This window comes from Polypterus senegalus, chromosome 1, assembly GCF_016835505.1.
Source record: "Polypterus senegalus isolate Bchr_013 chromosome 1, ASM1683550v1, whole genome shotgun sequence".
Taxonomy (NCBI): domain Eukaryota; kingdom Metazoa; phylum Chordata; class Cladistia; order Polypteriformes; family Polypteridae; genus Polypterus; species Polypterus senegalus.
Window position 1 is genome coordinate 185,732,418 of NC_053154.1, and position 24,899 is coordinate 185,757,316.

The following is a 24,899-nucleotide window of genomic DNA, read 5'->3' on the forward strand; positions in this document are numbered from 1 at the left end:
CTCTTGTGATTGGACTAAAGTCACTTTACTTTAAAGTGCCTGCTCATTGCCTCATTTTTTTCCATCAAGGTTGGTACTCATTGATCTATTACTCCTTGTTTGAATTTGGGTCCCCACTTGGCACCTTTTGGTCTGACAGTGGCCTCTGCAAATATTTAAGGTCAATTCGTATTTAGTCTTTTGTTATCAGATGAAGTACAGGGCTGAGATTGGTGCAGTACATTGTGAAATATAGGTTGGGGGAAGAAGGGGCCTGGGTTGCCTCAAAAGCTTGCATATTGTAATCTTTTTAGTTAGCCAATAAAATGTGTCATTTTGCTTGACTTTTCGCTTCATTCATAATGGCTAACACGGTACAACACCCTAGTAATATTGGCTTCAACTAAAAATACTGATAGTACTTTGTGGACATTTTATATTTAATTAGTAGTTTTAAACTGTCTTTTTTTCTCCCCTCTCCTTCAGCAAGGTACTTACTACACACAACCATTATATGCTGCTCCACCACATGTAATTCATCACACCACAGTTGTTCAGCCTAATGGGATGCCTGCTGCAGTGTATGCCCCTACTATCCCACCTCCTAGAGCTACTGGTGTGGCAATGGGCATGGTAGCAGGGACAACAATGGCAATGTCAGCAGGTAAGTATATAGGTGTCTAAATGTGTATATGACGATTAAGTGTATTCATATGCTGGATAAATGTAAAATGTTTCTTTTGAGTATAATTATATGAAAGATACAGTTAGCAATTTATCGAATTATCAGCTATACTTTCATAATTAATGAGCTGTGTACCTTATACAATTCCCGTAAAACAGTTTGATTTCTACAAACAACTTTCTCTACAGATGGTTGAATTGTGATTTGGTCATGTAATTAAATAGAAGGATCATTTACAAAAGAAAAGTAAAAGAAAATATATATTATTTATTTAACATGGTTACTTTTTTATTGTTTATTGTTTTGTTTGTTTGGTTTAGGAACTTTGCTGACAACTCATTCCCCAACTGCAGTTGCTCCTCATCCAGTTACAATGCCTGCCTATAGGCCACCAGGAACACCTACCTATAGTTATGTGCCTCCACAATGGTGAGCTGTCTGACAGTGTAGGTATTCAAATTTAAATATTCATGTCTTGCTGATTTTTCATTTTTCTTCTTTAACAATTTTTTTGCATTTTTAAGCACCTAATCCATTTATAGTAAAGCAGCTTTATTGTGACATTTCTTCTAAAGCAAGTGTTTTGCTTTATGGCTACATAAGTGAAGATACTAGGGCTGACCCAATGGCAGATGATATCATCCATTTCCGATTGACTGGGCACAATCCACTTTAGCTAAAGGAGGGCAGCCTGATTAGTGTGTCACACACAGAGTTTGAATGGGAAGGGCATAGGTATGTGGTGCTCTCAGACTATTAAGTGCTCATGGTTTCTTGCTCTTTACATTGCTTTGTTATGTAGCTCAGTATTTTTAACATGGTCACTAGCTGTGGCTGTGCAAGTTGAAATTCTTTTGAGACTTTGGCTAATTTGCCTGTTTTTGTGTTGGAATATTTTGCATAACCTATGCAGTGAGATTTGGGTGGCATACAAGGAGAGTGGTGGTGTGGTGATGTTTGCTTGGTCTTGTGAGCAGTGCTTAAAGTTGGCAGGTACCAGTGGTGTTTTGATACTTCATTAGAATCCTCCCTCCTATCGATATCATGTATTAATATACACACATGCTCTAACCTCCAAATTGAAGCCCCCCACCCTATCATGTAAACATAATACTGAACTGGGAGGAGGATCAAAATGCTGTCTAAACAAAATACTACCAGGAATTTGGTTCCAGTTCATCACTTCTTGCGGACAAGTAGGATTGTAATTGTACTGTGTACACTAGACATGCAGGTTAGGTGAATTTGCAAAACTAAGTTGGCCCTAGTGTGTGTTTGATATGTGGGTGTTTGTACACGATTTCTTCCTACCTCGTGCCCAGTGCTAGCTGGGATAGGCTCCAGCGTCCCTGCTTCTGGTGAGTGAGTAAGTTCAAAAATGCCATATCTATATACTTTGTATATCAGAACAATATGGCATAGTGATTGTCGCAGTTTTAGATGAACTTGGAACAAATTAACTTTGAGTCATTGTAATAACATTACCGAATACTGCTACTTGCACGGCAGCAGTTTGTGAGACAAGAAAACGAACTCCTGCATCCCTAGCTAAAACACACAAACCATTCACCGACCACCTAGTATTGATGCTTTCCTCAGTACATGGGTTGAGCAGCTAATAATTTGTAATCCATAAGCATCCTTCCATCTCCCCAAATCCATTCTCCTGATGATTTAGAGTGACAATGTGACCTGTTAAGACATTACATGGCTTCAAAAGACCACCATTTTTTATTTACAGGTTTGAATTTGAAAATATTCAGTAGAGCTGTTAGATTAAATCAATAAAGTGATTTTTCTCATTCCTTTGAGAAATTTTTTTAATCTACCTGTTGAAAATTGATTTTCAGGAACCCAAAGTTGCTGGCAAATCAAGTTCATGAAGTATGCTGAATAGTTTTCCTACTAAAAGAAATGTCATATGTAAATGACTTAACACTAGAATTACCAGAGCCTACGAAAAAACTCGTAGATCCATCCCACCTTAAATCGCTTTGCACCTCTCCATCAGCGTCTTTTGTCCTCTAAATGTGTTGATAAGAGGCAAGCAGTCAGCAGCCTACTATCACATCCCCCCACCGTCGCACAGTTTTTTCACCTCAAGTCTGTTTAACTGCGTGTCAGTTGCTTAGAATTGTAGAGAGTGAGAAGTCAAGCAAAATGACACCTTTTATAACTACTACTACTAATAAATATATCGTTATTTGGAACACATGCATTTCATGTATGTTCTGTGTCTACAACGATCTATGTAAACATCGTTAAAACAAAAAACATTTTTCATGTTTTAGTAATAATTAACAAAATGTAGACATGAAGTGTGTAATGTGTGAAGCCTGAATAACAAATATCAAATAAACACTTTCACAAAAGGTACAAATATAACAGAACAAATGCACTGCTATTCAAGAATATACAGTGCGTCCGGAAAGTATTCACAGCACATCACTTTTTCCACATTTTCTTATGTTACAGCCTTATTCCAAAATGGGTTAAATTCATTTTTTTCCTCAGAATTCAACACACAACACCCCATAACGACAATGTGAACAATGTTTACTTGAGGTTTTTGCAAATTTATTAAAAATAAAAAAACTGAGAAATCACATGTACATAAGTATTCACAGCCTTCGTTCAATACTTTGTCGATGCACCTTTGGCAGCAATTACAGCCTCAAGTCTTTTTGAATATGATGCCACAAGCTTGGTACACCTATCCTTGGCCAGTTTCGCCCATTCCTCTTTGCAGCACCTCTCAAGCTCCATCTGGTTGGATGGGAAGCGTCGGTGCACAGCCATTTTAAGATCTCTCCAGAGATGTTCAATCAGATTGAAGTCTGGGCTCTGGTTGGGCCACTCAAAGACATTCACAGAGTTGTCCTGAAGCCACTCCTTTGATATCTTGGCTGTGTGCTTAGGGTCATTGTCCTGCTGAAAGATGAATTGTCGCCCTAGACTGAGGTCACGAGTGCTCTGGAGCAGGTTTTTTATCCAGGATGTCTCTGTACATTACTGCAGACATCTTTCCCTTTATCCTGACAAGTCTCCCAGTTCCTGCCGCTGAAAAACATCCCCACAGCATGATGCTGCCACCACCATGCTTCACTGTAGGGATGGTATTGGCCTGGTGATGAGCGGTGCCTGGTTTCCTCCAGACGCGACGCCTGGCATTCACACCAAGGAGTTCCATTCTTCGTCTCATCAGGCCAGAGAATTTTGTTTCTCATGGGCTGAGAGTCCTTCAGGTGCCTTTTGGCAAACTCCAGGCGGGCTGCCATGTGCCTTTTACTAAGGAGTGGCTTCCGTCTGGCCACTCTACCATACAGGCCTGATTGGTGGATTGCTGAGGAGATGGTTGTCCTTCTGGAAGGTTCTCCTCTCTCCACAGAGGACCTCTGGAGCTCTGACAGAGTGACCATTGGGTTCTTGGTCACCTCCCTGACTAAGGCCCTTCTACCTTGATCGCTCAGTTTAGATGGCCGGCCAGCTCTAGGAAGAGTCCTGGTGGTTTTGAACTTCTTCCACTTACGGATGATGGAGGCCACTGTGCTCATTGGGACCTTCAAAGCAGCAGAAATTTTTCTGTAACCTTCCCCAGATTTGTGCCTTGAGACAATCCCATCTCGGACGTCTACAGACAATTCCTTTGACTTCATCCTTGGTTTGTGCTCTGACATGAACTCTCAACTGTGGGACCTTATATAGACAGGTGTGTGCCTTTCCAAATCATGTCCAATCAAATGAATTTACCACAGGTGGACTCCAATTAAGCTGCAGAAACATCTCAAGGATGATCAGGGGAAACAGGATGCACCTGAGCTCAATTTTGAGCTTCATGGCAAAGGCTGTGAATACTTATGTACATGTGCTTTCTCAATTTTTTATTTTTAATAAATTTGCAAAAATCTCAAGTAAACTTTTTTCACATTGTCATTATGGGGTGTTGTGTGTAGAATTCTGAGGAAAAAAATTAATTGAATCCATTTTGGAATAAAGCTGTAACATAACAAAATGTGGAAAAAGTGATGCACTGTGAATACTTTCCAGATGCACTGTATGTATGTGTGTGTGTGTGTGTATATATATGTATATATATGTGTGTATATGTACTGTATATATGTATGTGTGTATACAGTGGTGTGAAAAACTATTTGCCCCCTTCCTGATTTCTTATTCTTTTGCATGTTTGTCACACAAAATGTTTCTAATCATCAAACACATTTAACCATTAGTCAAATATAACACAAGTAAACACAAAATGCAGTTTTTAAATGATGGTTTTATTAATTAGGGAGAAAAAAAATCCAAACCTACATGGCCCTATGTGAAAAAGTAATTGCCCCTGAACCTAATAACTGGTTGGGCCACCCTTAGCAGCAATAACTGCAATCAAGCGTTTGTGATAATTTGCAGTGAGTCTTTTACAGCGCTCTGAAGGAATTTTGGCCCACTCATCTTTGCAGAATTGTTGTAATTCAGCTTTATTTGAGGGTTTTCTAGCATGAACCGCCTTTTTAAGGTCATGCCATAGCATCTCAATTGGATTCAGGTCAGGACTTTGACTAGGCCACTCCAAAGTCTTCATTTTGTTTTTCTGTAGCCATTCAGAGGTGGATTTGCTGGTGTGTTTTGGGTCATTGTCCTGTTGCAGCACCCAAGATCGCTTCAGCTTGAGTTGACGAACAGATGGCCGGACATTCTCCTTCAGGATTTTTGGTAGACAGTAGAATTCATGGTTCCATCTATCACAGCAAGCCTTCCAGGTCCTGAAGCAGCAAAACAACCCCAGACCATCACACTACCACCACCATATTTTACTGTTGGTATGATGTTCTTTTTGAAATGCTGTGTTCCTTTTACGCCAGATGTAACGGGACATTTGCCTTACAAAAAGTTCAACTTTTGTCTCATCAGCCCACAAGGTATTTTCCCAAAAGTCTTGGCAATCATTGAGATGTTTCTTAGCAAAATTGAGACGAGCCCTAATGTTCTTTTTGCTTAACAGTGGTTTGCATTTTGGAAATCTGCCATGCAGGCCGTTTTTGCCCAGTCTCTTTCTTATGGTGGAGTCGTGAACACTGACCTTAATTGAGGCAAGTGAGGCCTGCAGTTCTTTAGACATTGTCCTGGGGTCTTTTGTGACCTCTCGGATGAGTCGTCTCTGCGCTCTTGGGGTAATTTTGGTTGGCCGGCCACTCCTGGGAAGGTTCACCACTGTTCCATGTTTTTGCCATTTGTGGATAATGGCTTTCACTGTGGTTTGCTAGAGTCCCAAAGCTTTAGAAATGGCTTTATAACCTTTACCAGATTGATAGATCTCAATTACATCTGTTCTCATTTGTTCCTGAATTTCTTTGGATCTTGGCATGATGTCTAGCTTTTGAGGTGCTTTTGCTCTACTTCTCTGTGTCAAGCAGCTTCTATTGAAGTGATTTCTTGATTGAAACAGGTGTGGCAGTAATCAGGCCTAAGGGTGGCTACGGAAATTGAACTCAGGTGTGATACAACACAGTTAGGTTATTTTTTAACAAGGGGGGAATTACTTTTTCACACAGGGCCATGTAGGTTTGGATTTTTTTCTCCATAAATAATAAAAACCATCATTTAAAAACTGCATTTTGTGTTTACTTGTGTTATATTTGACTAATGGTTAAATCTGTTTGATGATCAGAAACATTTTGTGTGACAAACATGCAAAAGAATAAGAAATCAGGAAGGGGGCAAATAGTTTTTCACACCACTGTATGTGTGTGTGTGTGTGTGTATATATATATATATATATATATATATATATATATATATATATATATATATATATATATATATATATATATATATACTGCTCAAAAGAATTAAAGGAACACTTTTTAATCAGAGTATAGCATAAAAGTCAATGAAACTTATGGGATATTAATCTGGTCAGTTAAGTAGCAGAGGGGGTTGTTAATCAGTGTCAGCTGCTGTGGTGTTAATTAAATTAACAACAGATGCACTAGAGGGGCAACAATGAGATGACCCCAAAACAGGAATGGCTTAACAGGTGGAGGCCACTGACATTTTCCCTCCTCATCTTTTCTGACTGTTTCTTCACTAGTTTTGCATTTGGTTACAGTCAGTGTCACTACTGGTAGCATGAGGCGATACCTGGACCCTACAGAGGTTGCACAGGTAGTCCAACTTCTCCAGGATGGCACATCAATACGTGTCATTGCCAGAAGGTTTGCTGTGTCTCCCTGCACAGTCTCAAGGGCATGGAGGAGATTCTAGGAGACAAGCAGTTACTCTAGGAGAGCTGGAGAGGGCCTTAGAAGGTCCATAACCCATCAGCAGGACCAGTATCTGCTCCTTTGGGCAAGGAGGAACAGGATGAGCACTGCCAGAGCCCTACAAAATGACCTCCAGCAGGCCACTGGTGTGAATGTCTCTGACCAAACAACCAGAAAGACTTCATGAGGGTGACCCAAGGGCCCCATGTCCTCTAATGGGCCCTGAGCTCACTGCCCAGCAGCATGCAGCTCGATTGGCATTCGCCATAGAATACCAGAATTGGCAGATGCACCACTGGTGCCCTGTGCTTTTTACAGATGAGAGCAGGTTCACCCTGAGCACGTGACAGAAGTGAAAGGGTCTGGAGAAGCCATGGAGAACATTATGCTGCCTGTAACATCATTCAACCTCATGTGGTGAGAGTATGCAGGCAGTTCCTGGAGGATGAAGGAATTGATACCATTGACTGGCCACCACACTTTCCTGACCTAAATCCAATAGAACACCTCTGGGACATTATGTTTTGGTCCATCCAATGTCACCAGGTTGCACCTCAGACTGTCCAGGAGCTCAGTGATGCCCTGGTCCAAGTCTGGGAGGAGATCCCCCACAAAACCATCTGTCATCTCATTAGAAGCATGCACCGATGTTGTCAGGCATGTATACAAGAACACAGGGACTATACAAAGTGCTGCGTACAATTTTGAGTTGCTGCAATTAAATTTTGGCAAAATGGACTAGCCTGCCACATAATTTTTTCACTCTGATTTTTGGGGCGTCTTTGAATTCAGGGCTCTGTAGGTTGATCATTTTCATTTCCATCAAACGATGTGGCATCCTTTCGTTCCTAACACATTACCCAGTCTATATCAGTATAGATATCCAGGAGGATTTCTTTTTCCCATTGAGATCTGATGTGTTTTCAAAGTGTATATATTATATATTTTTTAACAAGGGGGGAATTACTTTTTCACACAGGGCCATGTAGGTTTGGATTTTTGGATATATTATATATATACACTTTGAAAACACATCAGATCTCAATGGGAAAAAGAAATCCTCCTGGATATCTATACTGATATAGACTGGGTAATGTGTTAGGAACGAAAGGATGCCACATCGTTTGATGGAAATGAAAATGATCAACCTACAGAGCCCTGAATTCAAAGACGCCCCAAAAATCAAAGTGAAAAAATTATGTGGCAGGCTAGTCCATTTTGCCAAAATTTAATTGCAGCAACTCAAAATTGTACGCAGCAGTTTGTATGGCCCCTGTGTTCTTATATACATGCCTGACAACATCGGTGCATGCTTCTAATGAGATGACAGATGGTGTTGTGGGAGATCACCTCCCAAATCTCGACCAGGGCATCACTGAGCTCCTGGACAGTCTGAGGTGCAACCTGGTGGCATTGGATGGACCAAAACATAATGTCCCAGAGGTGTTCTATTGGATTTAGGTCAGGAAAGTGTGGTGGCCAGTCAATGGTATCAATTCCTTCATCCTCCAGGAACTGCCTGCATACTCTCACCACATGAGGCCAGGAATTGTCGTGCACCAGGAGCCACTGTACCGGCATAGGGTCTGACAATAAGTCCAAGGATTTCATCCTGATACCTAATGGGAGCCAAGGTGCCTTTTTTAAGCCTGTAGCGGTCTGTGTGACCCTCCATGGATATGCCTCCCCAGACAATATTAACCCACCACCAAAGTGCTCATGCTGAATGATGTTACAGGCAGCATAATGTTCTCCATGGCTTCTCCAGACCCTTTCACTTCTGTCACGTGCTCAGGGTGAACCTGCTCTCATCTGTGAAAAGCACAGGGCACCAGTGGTGCATCTGCCAATTCTGGTATTCTATGGCGAATGCCAATCGAGCTGCATGCTGCTGGGCAGTGAGCTCAGGGCATATTAGAGGACATGGGGCTCTTGGGTCACCCTCATGAAGTCTTTCTGGTTGTTTGGTCAGAGACATTCACACCAGTGGCCTGTTGGAGGTCATTTTGTAGGGCTCTGACAGTGCTCATCCTGTTCTGCTTTTCCCAAAGGAGCAGATACCGGTCCTGCTAATGGGTTAAGAACCTTCTATGGCCCTCTCCAGCTCTCCTAGAGTAACTGCTTGTCTCCTAGAATCTCCTCCATGCCCTTGAGACTGCGCAGGGAGACACAGCAAACCTTCTGGCAATGATACGTATTGATGTGCCATCCTGGAGAAGATGGACTACCTGTGCAACATCTGTAGGGTCCAGGTATCGCCTCATGCTACCAGTAGTGACACTGACTGTAGCCAAATGCAAAACTAGTGAAGAAACAGTCAGAAAAGATGAGGAGGGAAAAATGTCAGTGGCCTCCACCTGTTAAACCATTCCTGTTTTGGGGTCATCTCATTGTTGCCCCTCTAGTGCCTCTGTTCTTAATTTCATTAACACCACAGCAGCTGAAACTGATTAACAACCCCCTCTGCTACTTAACTGACCAGATTAATATCCCATAAGTTTCATTGACTTTATGCTATACTCTCATTAAAAAGTGTTCCTTTAATTTTTTGAGCAGTATATATATATATATATATATATATATATATATATATATATATATATATATATATATATATATACTCTAGCAGAATACCCGCGCTTTGTATCGGAGAAGTAGTTTGTAAAAGAAGTTATGAAAAAGAAAAGGAAAAATTTTAAAAATAACGTAACATGATTGTTTATGTAATTGTTTTGTCATTGATATGAGTGTTGCTGTCATATCTATATATATCTGTGTATATATATATATATATATATATATATATATATATATATATATATATCTCAAAATACCCGCACTTGGCAGCGGAGAAGCAAAAAGAAAAGGAAACATTTTAATAATAACGTAACATGATTGACAATGTAATTGTTTTGTCATTGTCATGAGTGTTGCTGGCATATATATGCCTGCCTGAATAAGTCACCCTTGCTTCGCTCTTACTTTTTTACCGTTCATTTAATCATGGCTAGTGGCGGAAAAATTATTAAATGGAAGGAGGATTACACTGAGTATGGCTTTACCAAAACAATTATTGATGGCAAATCGATTATTCATAAAGCTTGAATTGGTGATCTGTGTTTCTGTTGTAACCTCATATTTTTTCATACTTCTTCTCAAACCAAGGGGGTGCAAGAGTAAAATGAATCGAGAAGAAAAGGAAACATTTTAAAAATAATGTAAAACAATTGTCAATGTAACCTTTTGTAAGTAGTGCCTGGAGGATTCAGTGTGGAGAAACTCTAGAGATAGTGTGTGTATTAACTTGTGGATTTTTCTGTGAGTATTTGGTGGCAGTGTGACGAAGTTGCTTCGGAAGACGGCGTTAGCCATGGAGCTCAGCTCAGAGCAAAATGAGGTGAATGGGAGGGGAGAGGATGACGTCACTCCTCCACCCGCCTTGACTGTCAATCCCCCCACAAACACAGTCTCTCGTAATTTGCATAAGCACAGCCCTTCACCTGCAATTTGAAATTAGAAACTGATCAAAACTGTTGTTTATACCCTGCGTCCTCTCATTAAACTTGTATCCCGCATTAGCCGTGGGCATGACAAACGCCAGCGGCAGCCTGTCTATGAACTTAATTTAAACTTTAGGTTTACACCGTGCTTTGTTTCCGAAGTAGCAACACTCATGAATATGGTTGTATATGTCACTCGCTCGCTTCTTATTGTTTTGCTGCCTTCTCAATTATATAATGCATGTTTTCTTCAGCGCTTTTTGGAGCTCTTCCTTGTTTTCTACGTACTGCGTTGACTGTCAGTTCATGTGATTACGTGGGAGGCTTGATGTCACACGAAACTCCGCCCCCCACGGCTTTCGAGCTCCACTCCATTACAGTATATGGAGAAAAATAGCTTCCAGTTATGACCATTACGCGTAGAGTTTCGAAATGAAACCTGCCCAACTTTTGTAAGGAAGCTGTAAGGAATGAGCCTTCCACCCACACGGGAAGTTTGAGAATTAGTGATGAGTCACTGAGGGCTTTGCCTATTATTAGTATCGATATATATAAATAATATGAAACTATATGTTATATAAATGTTTTATAGTATTTTATATTTACAGTTTGGGCATCCCTACCTGTAAAGGTTCTGGAGGTGGTTGGGTGCCCATCGTGCCAAATGCTGGAACTACTGTATGTGAAAAGTTTCATGTTGATAACACAAAGACACAGAGGAACAGCAGGGGTGCGGAAATCCAACGCCCGACTCGTCCGACACGGGTAAATTGGCTGTCGGACAAGCGTGTTTTTCTGGTTTCAGTTGTTCAGTTCTTCACTTTCTGAAGAAAAAAGAATTGTACGCTGTGCAGGGCACATTTTTACCACTACTTTCAAATTTTAAAAATTTGAGTACGTACTTCGTGCGGAAACCGTCAACTTAGCCATGTTCTTCATTTCTTGAATTGGTATTCAATATTGTTTACAAAATGACGGCTGACTTTTCAAAGGGGAATCACTCTTGTGGTCTTACATTTTACCCTACTATTTACATGCTTGGAGATGCAGTCATTTTTTTCATGCCGATATTACGATTTAATTTGATGATTTTTCATTATAATCAATAACTTTTATTATTGATAAAATTCATTTTTTCTACATAAAAATGCGGTCATTTCACCTACAATGCAATTGTTTTCGCCACATAAAGCTTGTTAGGCAGTTAATCTTTCCTGAAGTTTGCAATTTCGTGTAGGTTGTGAAATATTGAGTTTTATTTAAATTTGTGTGACATCAATTTTGATGAGCTGTCTTTTTCATTTAAAACAAGTTGGTTTGGCGCTGTCAGTTTATTAAAAATAAAGAAGAAAACATTCTAACGGTTTCAAAATGTTATGAAATATCAATAAAAATCTTCACTTAGACGCGATTATTTTTTTCCCCGACAACATCGGTAATATTTACTTCTTTGGAAATGTACATCTTGCGGAATTTCGAATACGTCATTAGGAATTGCCTGCGTAACCCATAATGCACTGCGGTAAGCACGTTGTTCTTGCTTTATGCGTGTTGCTGAAACTTAAACAAGTAGCATCGCGGATGAGAAATGGATCATTGCTTGATTAAAACCGGCACAACAGGCCCTGAAAAACCTACGGGAGTGTATTAAGACCACGATGAAAAAAATACGGACACAGTGAAGACAAAAAAAAAATGTAAATTTCAAAATTAAAGTCGACATGTTGACTTTATTCTCGACATTTCCACATTATTCTCGACTTTTACATCGAGATTATAGTCGACATTTCCACTTTATTTTCGTAGTTTATTTTATCAGTATAATGTCGCAAACTAAATTTCATCTTAAAATGAATGTTTCATTTACTAGATTTTCTCCCTGACCCAGTTGTTAATCTCTGCGCGCTTCTTCAACTGACTTCCTCTTGCACTGTGGAAGCGGCGGCAGCAATCGCCACACATTGACTTCATAATATTCCTGCTCAATGAACATTCAGAATACTAAGATAAATACTTCCTATCTTTTTCACGATGAAATGCATTAAAGCATGTATTAGACATGGGTGTTGGGGGGCACGGTGGCGTGGCTGTAGTGCTGCTCCCTTGCATTAAGGGGTCCTCAGGTCTACGTTCAGTGTAGAGACGTTTATGGCAGGTGTGACGAGACTCCAAAAAACTGGATATTTTAATGGATATCGCACAGGATTAACTGAAATATTGTGTAAATGTTGGGTTTGTGATCTGAAGGTCGGAGACACGATCGCAGAATTCAATGGATGTTTTTCTGAGCAGGCTTTTTTTTTTGCTGTGTCTATCTTACATACTAAACCCCCAGTTCCTATCCTTTGTCTTTCTCCATATAACCAATTACCACACGATAAACGTCTTTGTGAAATTAAAACTAGCTATAAACCTAGACCTCAGAGTTTTCAGAACTTTAAAAAAAATTTTTGTTATACATGTTTAATTATGCAATCCATTCAGAGGTCTAACCTTTAACTAGTTTTAATTTCACAAATACGTTTATCGTGTGGTGATTGGTTATGTGCAGAAAGAAAAAGGATAGGACCTGGGGTTTAGTACGTCAGATAGAGACATGAGTCTAAAAGTAAGAAAAAAGTTGGTTCAATTGAAAAAGCGTTTTCTAAAGCTGAACGCTCGGAGGTTGAGCGTTATGCTAGGCTGTTCAATACTGCTTCTTTAGAAGAGTCTGACCCACGACCAGCTGTGGAATTCTGGCTGTCACCTGGCAACATGCACATCACTCATAAAAAACCTGAAAAGTCATCAGCATCCACTTCTGCAGGACCATCAGTCCAGGAACCATGCAGTTCAGCTCAAGCAGAAATGAACATCATTCAGCCCATGCTGTCTGAGATGGTAAAGATTCTTGGGGGTGGGGGGAGATGTTGCAAGACAAAAGCTGAAGAATATGGCAGAAAATGAATCAGGACAGTGTTCTGTTATGTAACTGTAATATATGAAAAAAGAACTAGTGTAGCTATAATGAAGGCATTGTTTATTAGCCAGTTAAAATAAGGGAATCTTTTATATAATGTTCTAGAGCAAGGTGGCAAAATACTACTCCCTGAAAAAACTTTTTTCAGTTTTAAAATGGAAGGCAGTTTTGGTATCAATAAAAGAGAGCAGAAAAATAAACTATTCTTCACTTTTGTTGTTTGTTTATGGGCAAATGAATTTAACTGGCAGACAAGTGGATTTTCTAAGTTTACTTGTCCATGGACAAGTAGAAACAAATTTGATTTCCACACCCCTGAACAGATACCATGTCTGATAATACCTCAAAGGTGAAAAAATTCACCTGAAATTGTTTAGATTTTATAACAAAAATTTGGAAAAATCACAGCATCCACCTATGTTTTTTTGTTTTTTTTTGCAATATGTGTAATATGTCATGTTTTTGTGGGAAAATGACTGTCCTTCCTTTGTGTATTGCGTAATTTGGCATTATTGTGGTGCTCTCCCCTCAGGTTGAAATTGCTGAAAAATGACCTAAGGGCTTAACAGGTTGAGACCCCCAGAACTAGGTCTGATGTTATTTTGTAAGAAATATGTGGATAGGACTGGCCAGCTGTGTTCTACTGAATGTCCTGTTCTTGTCTAAATCTTTCTAATGTTCAAGGTGGTGAACATTCTTGCTAGGAGGAAGGCAAAAGTAAATAGCACATTTAAAGCGGGGGCATTTAAACACGTCTTGTATTGGTAGTTACATTGGTTTAGTAAAGAAGTAAAAATGGGGGAAAAAAAGAAAGTGGTGATGAGATAGTTTTCAAAGGGAAATGGACAGGAGTAAGGGAAAGTCAAGTTGTGTAGTGCTACAGACACATTCATAAGGCAGTGCAAAATGTGCGATGGTCAGTGACTCTGAGGTAATAGGAAGGGGTTAGGAGCCCTAAGAATTCCCCTCAAAAAAAGTAAAGTAGTTATAAAGGGGGAGTCGTCATTGGGAGATTAAAGCTCATGTCTCCTTGTGGGACAGATAATCTTGTACAGTGTGTTGCCTTCATGGTACACAGGTGCGAGACCTCCCTGGAAGGGTGTTTGGGCTCTTGGCCAGAGCAGGCATGGATCTAGTTGTCCTTAACCATGTTTGAATGAATAACATAAATAAGGACAGGATCAGTTCTGCAATCCAGATTTTTAAAGAATTAAGTGCTAAGTGGAGGATCAGACCTAACAAGGTGTATTTAATACATGACTTAAATCTTGGAGTTGGATAGATGAGCGAAGGTTTATTCAGTATTGAGGCTCAGTGAAGGGTTACATTTAAACGGAAGGGACACCAGTATTTGGGAGGCATATATGAGTAAGTTTGTTGAGGATTGTTTAACACTAGAATTACCAAAGCCTTCGTATCAACGAAGTACACTAACCCAATTTCTTTTTCTACGGTTATAGTCTTGAATAAAAGCGCACTTGTTCTGTTTTTATTTTTTTCTCCAGCCGTCTGGATTTTGTTTTTTTTTTTTTTTTTTTTTCTGCCCACCCTGGCCATCGGACCTTACTCCTTTTCTATATTAACTAATGTCTTATTTTAATTTCTTATTGTCTTTTATTTTTCCTTTCTTCATTATGTAAAGCACTTTGAGCTACTTTTTGTATGAAAATGTGCTATATAAATAAATGTTGTTGTTGTTGTTATTTGTACCTTTTGTGAAAATGTTTATTTGATATTTGGCCTTCAGTCTTCGCACATTATACACTTCTTGTCCAAATTTTCAGGTTAGTACTAAAAACATGAAAAAAGTTTGTCTTTTAGGTATGTGTTCAGCATTTCCTGTATTTCCTGTCATCCTACACTTACATAGATCTTTGTAGACACAGCACACACATTAAATTCACACGTTTCAAATAAGGATATATTATTTACCCTATACAGCAACTGATAGCTCACTCCGAGAAAAACAAGGCTTGAGCTTGGAGAGCATTTTGCCCTTCCTGCAGCTGTGGGAAGATGGGAAAGCAGACCACTTGCTGCTTTTGCTTATCAACACATTTACAATGCAAAAGAGCTGACGGAGAGGAGCAAACAGATTTAAGGTGGGACGGGTTTATGAGGTTTTTCATAGGCTTTGGTAATTCTAGTGTTAAAGCAAGAACTGGGGTTGATGCAGCAAGGAGTTTAGGTCATCTCAGGTTTATAACTTCATTTCAAGGGTTGGACAGGATTATTAATGCAAATAAACAAAATAACTTTGAAATCAAAAGCCCACATTTAGCACTAGGATCCCTGAAGCCTATAAAAAAACTCATAATCCCGGTAATAAAATTTCATGTGTTCCATGTCTACAATGATCTGTGTAAATGTAGGATGACAGGAATTGCAAGGCAAGAAATGTTGGAACACGTAACTAGAACAGAAACTTTTTTTGTAGTCTACTAATATTTGGCTAAATGCTGACGTAAAGTGTATAATGTGTGAAGACTGAAGTCCAAATCTCAAATAAGCACTTTCACAAAAGACACATATATAAAAAGAACAACTGCTATTTTTTACAGAATTTAACCAAAGTAAAAAAAAAAATTGGGATAGAGTACAACACACATACACACACATATGTCTACTTGACTGGTGCAGAGGTAAGAACTGCTGTTTCCAAATCGAGTGATTGTGGGTTCGATCCTGGGTCCTCGAAAAATTAACTGTTTCGAGTAGTGAGCGGCTATTATTATTACTATTATAGTATAAAAACATACATTTGATACATTTGAGTCTGTAACAGCCGATTGTGAATTTATGGTACTTGTAAAAGTTAGTGTTTTGTTTTATTTTTCACTTTCATTGTCTCAGTCCTGTTCATGCTCCATCTGATCTGACACTGTTAGTTTTCAAATAAAGATGTGCTATAGCAGAGGTGAACTCTGATGAGGATGAGGGTTCTACATTGGAGAAAGAGAACAGAAGCCCTCTCTGCAAGAAACGTCCACTCACACATAAGAACAACGCAGTTGCACCAAGCGTAAAGGCGAAAGATGGCAACATTTGGACACAGTAAGAGGTTGGGCATCATCCTGCCAGTGAATTTGTAACCTGGCTAAGTCAGCAGGATGGGTATGAGTTTTTGTGATACACGGATTGCCCTTAGCTAGCATTACATGCTTGAACGAGTTATTGATAGTCATAGATCAGGATTGGCAAACTCCAGGACTGGAGTGCCGCAGTTGCTACAGGTTTTCATTCTTACCATCTTCTTAATTAGTGACCAGTTTTTGCTGCTGATTACTTCTTTTAATTAACTTGACTCAGGCCCAGTAGTTGTTTCTTTTTCTTTAATTAGCGGCCTAACAATAATGAGACACAAAACAAGCCACCACTTGACCACCCCTGTGCCCATTACACAATATCTGAAATTACAGAGAGGTGATGGTCTTGGTAAGGTTGATCTCTCAGGTTACCAAAACATTTTGACGGTGCTCTTAGAAAGAACAGAAAAACAACAGGTTTTCAAATGTGTGCTGTGGCAGAATGAGAGCAGCAACAAGCCATGGAATTAAATAACGGGTTTAATTAGCACCAAGAATTGGCTTCTCATTAAGAAAGTGATTGGTGTGAAATTGGTTGGAGTTTGAAACCTCAGTTTAGCTGGTCATCTGTTAGCTTGTTTCACATCTCATTTCTGCTTGGCTGTCATTTAAATGAAGAAAGGAATCAATTCAGAAGGCTGAACCCTTCTAACAGGGGTATGAATGTGATGAAGAAAAAGTTAATTAGCAGTGAAAACTGGTCACTTGTTAGGAGAAGCGTTAGAATGAAAACCTGTAGCCACTACGCCACTCCAGGCTTGGAGTTCGCCTCCTCTGTCATAGACCAAGATGGAATAGGTGAATGAGAACGCACAACAATAGCAGCAGGAGCAAAGTGCCCTTTATTCTAATAACCAGCAATGTCCAAAAGAAATAAACTGTGATGCTTCTTCGAAAAAAAAATCCATACAACAGCGCTCAAGTTACTAAATTAAAATAAATAAATAATGACAATAAATAGTTTAAAAAACTAATGATAATATCAGACCTCCAGGATCTCCTATAAAATCTTCTGTCCAGTGGTATCTCTTTCACACTGTAGTCTCTTACTGTTCAAAAATCCATACAACAGTGCTCAAGTTACTAAATTAAAATAAATAAATAATGACAATAAATAGTTTCAAAAACTAAGGATAATATCAGACCTCCAGGATCTCCTTTAAAATCTTCTGTCCAGTGGTATCTCTTTCACACTGTAGTCTCTTCCTACTCACCCATCTTTGTATATGCTCACTGGAGCCGAGTTCTTAGATGAAGTAGTCCTTCAACTACTGTCCTTGCCTCCATTCCACTGAGCATTATTTTACCTTCCCTATCTCCTCAGCATTCACAGGATCTGTGAGAGCCTCTACTTGACTCCTGTGCTGGTTATCATACCTCAGCGTTCACCAGGATATGCTGAGCCCTGATCCAACTCCCCTGTCGTCTCCACCAACATCTGCAAATTCTATAAGATTCCCCGATCACTCTTGCTCTTCACAGCTAATCAGGAGTGACTTGGGCTACTCCTGGAGTGCCTTTTATGCAGCTCCAATGCAAGGCTTCCCCTGGCCAACTCACCACCTTTTGTCTATAATGGCCCTATCCCATTTTTCTCTCTCTTTCAACATATCCCCCCACCCCCAGACCCACTCTATAAAGAAAAGGTAAACAAAATTTGAAAAGGAGGAGTTACCTTTTATGTTAACAAATGCTCATATCCGCTTCTCTTAGATCATGATTTGACTTGAAAGCATAGAGGCCTGATATTGTGAGTGTTTTATCAACCATCCAATGGAGACGATCACTATGCATCATTTTTAGTATTATTTATAAAACTAGTTTAGAAAGGGATATAGCCAAGGGTCACTTTACCTAGATAATAAGTGCACTAACCTTTCAAGTAACAGAGCACATGGGAAGAAGTTTTTGGACATATTCATTAACTGTTTTTATAACACATTATGTTAAAGCCATTCAAGATTTAGTATTTTGCATTTATCTGAATAGAGATTAAGTGGTTAGATGTGCTTTAACCATAAGAATCTATTAGCCCTAATATAATACATTTTGCATTTTTTGGCAGATCACATATTCAAAATCGCATCACATGGCAAGAACCAGGTGTATTAGTGAACTGTCAGCATGGATTCACAGGGAAGATTGTGCTTTACTAATATGATGGAATTCAATGAGGAAGCATCAAAACATTTGACCCTAGAGGTTCGCATTATATTGTTTATTTTGATTCAAAGTTTTTGATAAGGCCCCCCATGAGAGGCTGTTGATAAGACTTAGAGAAGTGAAATACAAGAATATAAATAATAAACTGTTTGTTTGCAGAAAATACCAAACCATGTAAAATGACAGATAATCTAGAATTCCTTGAATCTTTATAGAGGGATTAGGTATGGAAATATTTGTTGGACTAAAGTTCATGTTTTCACCAAGATTGTTCTAATATTAAAAAGAAGAAATGGCCAGAAATATATAATAAATGCACTAATATTTATTAAGTGTAATGCATTTTTACAACAGCAAAACCACAGGACCAAATATAAAGTATGATGTACATATGAAACATGGATATTATATCGAGATGTTGAAAATATCACATACATGCAATTAACAATCGAATCCCAGAAGCCTATGAAAAAACTTGTAATCCCACACCTTCTTACATTCCCTTGTACCTCTCCATTAGTCTCTTTTGTTCTGCAAATCTATCGATCAGCACAAGCAGCAAGTAGCCTGCTACCTCATCCCCCAGTTTAAGCAGCTTAAGCCCCAAAGAAGATTCTCAGAACTCAAGTGTGTTTATCTGGAGTTGTATAGAGTAAATAATATATTATCATTTGGAATACATACATTTCATGTATTGCCATTTTGAGTAGTGCGAGTTGCTATTTTTATTACTTTTATATAATAGAAGCATACATTTGATTTTACACTGGCTGTTACAGATTCAAATCAAATGTATGCTTTTATTATATAAAAGTAATAAAAACAGTAACTCACACTACTCAAAATGGCAATTGGAGGACCCAGAAATCAAACTTGTGACCTCTTGATCATGAATCAGCAGTTCTTACCACTGTACTACCAAAGTGGGTGTGTCAATGTCGTACCCTAAGCCAACTTCAATATATGACGATATATTATTTACCCTATACAACTCCAACCACCTCACATGCAGTTAAGCACACTTGAGCTCTGAGAATCTTCTTTACAACTTGAGCTATGTCGTGGGTGGATGGGATAGCAGGCTGCTTGTGCTGATGGACACATTTCCAAAACAATAGACTCTAATGGAGAGGTGCGATGGAATTTAAGGTGACCCGGGATTACAAGTTTTTTCGTAGACTACAGGGATTCTAGAGTTAACTTTTATTTATAAATGAAACAAAACTTAACAGGCTGGGAACCAATTTCGCTACCATTTTCTAAATGGTTTATATTTAGGATAACAACTCACAACATCTTTATGATTTGGGCCAGAAACCAATTCTCCTGTACCCTCTTTTTCTCTTAAGTGATTAAACACATTAATTTTCAAGCTTCTCATGAGTTATCAATTATTTAATATGTTTAATGGCTGAATTTTTGGTGGTATCACAAAAGTATGTGGACAAAAGTCAATTGTGTGCAGTGACAGATACATAAAGCGTGAAAACCCTTTTGGATTTAGTTTGCTTTGCTAGATAGATATGGTTTTAATGCAAATGTGTCAAAACAAGATATACAACATGAGGATAAACACTAAACAAAGAGAATTTTCAAAACCATGTAAATCCAATGTTGAACTATACAGTGCAATTTATTGTGTTGCATTATGTACAATCCCTTGCAGCTAGTGTAAAAGCAGCAGCTATCCATATGCCAGTATTATCTGTTGCATGTGACGGTCAAGTTGGACATAACCTTGATTTAGATGTTGGAGTTGGCATTTTGAACTCGAATCTATGTCATATTCAGTAGATACCAGCGTAGTACATTTGTATATCCATTTCAGACTGACACATTCCTTTTAAAATGTATCATGTATAATAGTGATTAACTGCACAAAGACAGCCTCTTTATCTGAGTTTTCAGTTTTTATTCTGAATTTATACTATGCTTGGTTTTATTTGACATAAAAAACCTAGACAAAAATAAAAATAAATCTGAATTTCTTGTTATTTTCGTAGAAGATGTACTCAAAATATCCAAACTGAAAGCAGAAATGTACTTGTAAATTAAAATTAGTCTTTTTCTAGTATGGTATGATTTTTCTATCACCATCTATTTATCTAATTTGTGAAAAAGTAGATATTCTAAATGCAGTGCATGTGTCTGTACTAACATATTTATAAAATTTAAAATGCAAAACATGATTTATAGAAAAGTCAGTGCTCTGATCCATTGTTAAAGAGTTTTAGTAAGTCAACATGTATAAAATATTGTTCAGTTTTCTTTTGTTAATGTTTTCTCTGCTTTGGCATTTATACTATTAAGCAAAGTGTACTTAAAATATAGATGTCTAAATTCTTTTTTTTATTCCAAAATACATTATTGCATAGATTTCAATAGGTTAATATTTTTGCTCTGTCGACACAGTATTTACCTCTACATAGCATTTTTTTTAAATTCCAGTTTGCTTCTGTTTTTCAGGTTTAAAGATGAGAGATATGCATTCAGTCAAGCGTAGCCTTGGTGCTGATGCCCTTGTGTTTCCGACTGGGACTTCTTCCAAAAGAAATTAAATGCAGTTTAAAACAAACAAAAAATCCTTACTGTGCCCTAAACAGTTTGCCAAAACACTACAGTTTACTCCATCTGATGTTCCTCTATTCCACAGCTGCATATCTTACATCTTCCAACTTGGCCAATACAAAAACAAAAAATGGTTCTGATGCAGAATTGTGTTTTGTATGCTGTCTTGCATCTTCTAGATAAATTACAAAGATGAAGGGAGTGTACATTTGTTTTGGTTGGATTCATGTACAGTTGAATGCATGTTAAAAAGTGCTTGCTCGGTATACATGCAATGATTAATACAAAACATTCATATGCAAAATCCAAAGGAGCTAAAGTTAAAAGCGAATACATTTGCAGCTTAGTATCACTAATGTAATGTCTTAATGTATTTACAAAAGTAGATAAATTGTGTTGAATTCTATATTAAGAGCATTTGGTACAGTATACTTTGGTTATAGAATCTAAACTGTGTAAATATTTTACTTTTTGTTGTTTAAACACTTGTCATCCAACTGGGCACAGGTTTTAATTTCTTGGGTTAGAATATTAATTTGATGTATTTGGAGGATGCTCTAGCTAGTAATCTGGGTGGTTGGATGTAAATCAGCATGTTATTGTCTTACCATTTTTTTAAGTTTTTATTGAGTTTAATATTGAATTGTGATGTATCTGAAGAGATGTACATAGGGGAGCAAAGTAAAATTGAGGTGAATGGCCAGTCTTGGTTTTGTTGAAGAGCTGTGCTATGCACAGTCAGTATTTATTTATTTTTTAAATACTTGACCAATTTTTACAATGCTGTAAATTAATTTGCACCATTGGAATAGCCCTGCAAATAAGCATTAAATACTAATTTGTAAAATTTTATGAACATCAGTCAAGAAATGAAAAATTAGTGAAATATTTCTTTTTAAGAAATTAAATAGCCACATTAATTGTATTTATCTATACATATTTCAAACTATTATTCTTATGTAAATAAAGGCTTTAAGAGTATGCTGTAAACCTGTAATCTCATGTTGGTGAAAGCACACTAGGCACATGCAGTATTCAGACAATTATGCAAGCAACAGAATTAATTTTTTTCATGATATTTCATGTGTTCAGTATAAGTGGACTGAAAAATATCTCTGTAAAAGCAAGTTACTCCAGCATTAGACAGTCAAACTTAAATTTATTTATGAAAATATTAGTAAGTACACCATTCAGGAAACAAAAATGCCCAGAAAACATTTAAACATTAAGTAAAGCTATTTTTTTTTTATAGTAGTGAAGACCAGTGGTAAAGAGCCAAGCTTACAATGAATCATAATATTAAAATAACACAATTTTTCAAAGTTATGTTACCTAATATCCATTTTATCATCACATTTGGTTTTTCCCCCTATTATGCTTTTCTGATTGTTTTACTAATTCAGAATTATTTTTTGCAGTAGAAAAGTGCAGTTTGTGATGAAAAGGAAACTATTTTTTTCAGGTATCAGAATGTATGTAGGTAGGCATCAAAGAAGAAAATCAGAACTGATTATGATTTATGATTGACATGAGAAAATTGTTACTGCTGTGAAACTGTAAAATTCAAAGGACATAAGGAAAAACTTCCTTTTTAAACTTCAAAGTAGCAAACTTCTTCCAGTCCAGTTTTTGAAACTGCAAGGTTGATTAAATGAATTTCCCTTTCTATATTTAACAAATAACTGGATTGCCACAATATCCCAACCCACTCCTGATTTAAAGCTTACCTTCTGCCTTATATAGTATTCAATAAACAAAAGTAATTCTTTTTTGTTTTAGTTTGTTATATAAAGAGGGAGCTGGTAAAGGTGCTATGCACAAGATAGGTAGCAGTCTGTTCTTCTCTGTTAACACTATGAGGCCTTGATGCTTACATTTCTTTTTTATTTAACCACTCTTTTTTATTGTATACCCTGCACTTTTACAAGCATAAACGTTCATGGTCCTTTTTTTATTTCACGTCGCATTTTACAATAAAAAATTTAAAATCCCCTTTTATTGGAGCTGTTTTTTTGTTGAAGAAATTTATTATATGTTGCAGAATCTTGACAACCAGATCTGACAGTTTCAATAATATTCGTAGTCTAATACATTTTCATATTTTTATTATTAGTTATTACATATATTTTTTCAGATACACGTGTCAGTATTTTGTTACTTTCTAAAAGAAATTCTTGTAAGAATAAAATTTTGTATTGGGTATGGTTACAACATCCATCCATTTAGTGAACTTGCAAACAGTGTAAGTGAATTTCTTTATCAAATAAGTTCATGTTAAAATTATTTTATTTTACTATTATTATTTTTTTTGGTTGAAATTGTTCTTACTTTATAGTGTTAATAATTCATATTTTTTTAATAATAAATAAATGCCACCCAAGCTAATAGAATGTACATCTTTACACACTTGGTTTATTTTATTGGATTCATAAAAGATCACAGTCAATACTAATAAAGCCCATTATTTTTAAAAGATTGCATAGAACTGTTGTTATATTTATTTATGTATTAAGATTTTTTTTTAAATATTCATCTTTCTTTATTTTTCTTTTATTTGTTGTCAAACAATGCAGAAATACACACAGCTTCTACAATTTAATGATTACTCTATATGGCAAACATTTTTACACAAATTGCATTAGGATCAGATCCACATCAGAATATTATTTTTCACAAGGTTTTACAGATTTTGATCTGCCTGATGCCTTAGTATTTGAACTGTCTTGCGTGGCAGTGAAAACTTTTACCTGAATGATTTCCCAGTATACCTTACAATCCTACACAATGTCTTTAACTATCCTTGTAGGGGAAAAAATATGTATACTGACAGCACCGCTCATAATTTACCTGAGTAATCACAGGCTAATTAATTTACAAAGTAATTTATTAAGAATTATGTGGTGTGACTTTTTATATAAATAATATATCTAATTTTCATAACTGTCACAAGAGATTATTTTGTACTAGGAAGTTAACATATATGTCTGCCTCCTATTTTTTGTCTTGTATTTTTCAAACATTTTGCAGGAGGTTGCCTAGAATGAACATCTAAAACAAACATCATAGCATTAAAATAAACAACTTTTTTGAATCACATGTTGTTCCTGTGTGCTGGAGAGAGGATTGGATTAGAACAGTCAGGTAAGCAAACAGCACCCAAAAACAAATGTGCACACTACCCGGAAGCTTACACTACCAGTTTTGTATTGTTATTCTAGTTATTATTCTACAACTTGCAATCAAATTTTTATAGCTGTTGTTTTTTCTCCAGCATATTAGGCACTTATATTTGATCTTATTTTTAGACATTTGTTTCTTCACTTAATCGATAGTTTTTCAGCTCCCCTAAAGAGCAAAATATTGCAGTAAATTGTGAAACAATGTGAACATAATACAAACATAAATTTTAAAATGCCACTTGTTACACTGTATTTACTAAATTTCCTGTCCAACTACAGTTTAATTGGGCATTATTATGGTATTATGAAGTGTACATTTGTCACTCTGTATTATGTACCTTCGAGTACTGCTGCTTAAGTTACAATGTATGCCCTAAAACCAGTTTTCTGATTTTGGCAATTGTCAGGCATTTATAACAAAACTTCCCATATAAAGTGTAAAACAATATTATTAGCTGTTAAGTGCAATTGACACTTGTTTATATACAGTAAGGTCCATAAATATTTGGACAGA

General features: G+C 37.3%; 1 protein-coding gene across 4 annotated transcripts in view; it reads left to right on the forward strand.

Moving 5' to 3' along the window:
- fam168b (family with sequence similarity 168 member B) overlaps nt 1-23,681 on the forward strand; it is a 63,448-nt gene extending 39,767 nt beyond the window's left edge. The window contains exons 5-8 of one of the 4 annotated variants that reach the window (XR_005635004.1): nt 466-643; nt 985-1,110; nt 18,541-18,677; nt 21,105-23,681. Coding sequence is in view for 2 of the 4 variants with exons in the window: in XM_039764377.1 (XP_039620311.1) it covers nt 466-643; nt 985-1,093; nt 21,105-21,141 (324 nt within the window). In the remaining 2 variants the exon portion in view is untranslated. The remainder of the gene's footprint in view (nt 1-465; nt 644-984; nt 1,111-18,540; nt 18,678-21,104) is intronic. The other 3 variants (XR_005635005.1, XM_039764387.1, XM_039764377.1) reach the window with 3 other exon arrangements.
- Nucleotides 23,682-24,899: the final 1,218 nt, after the last annotated feature.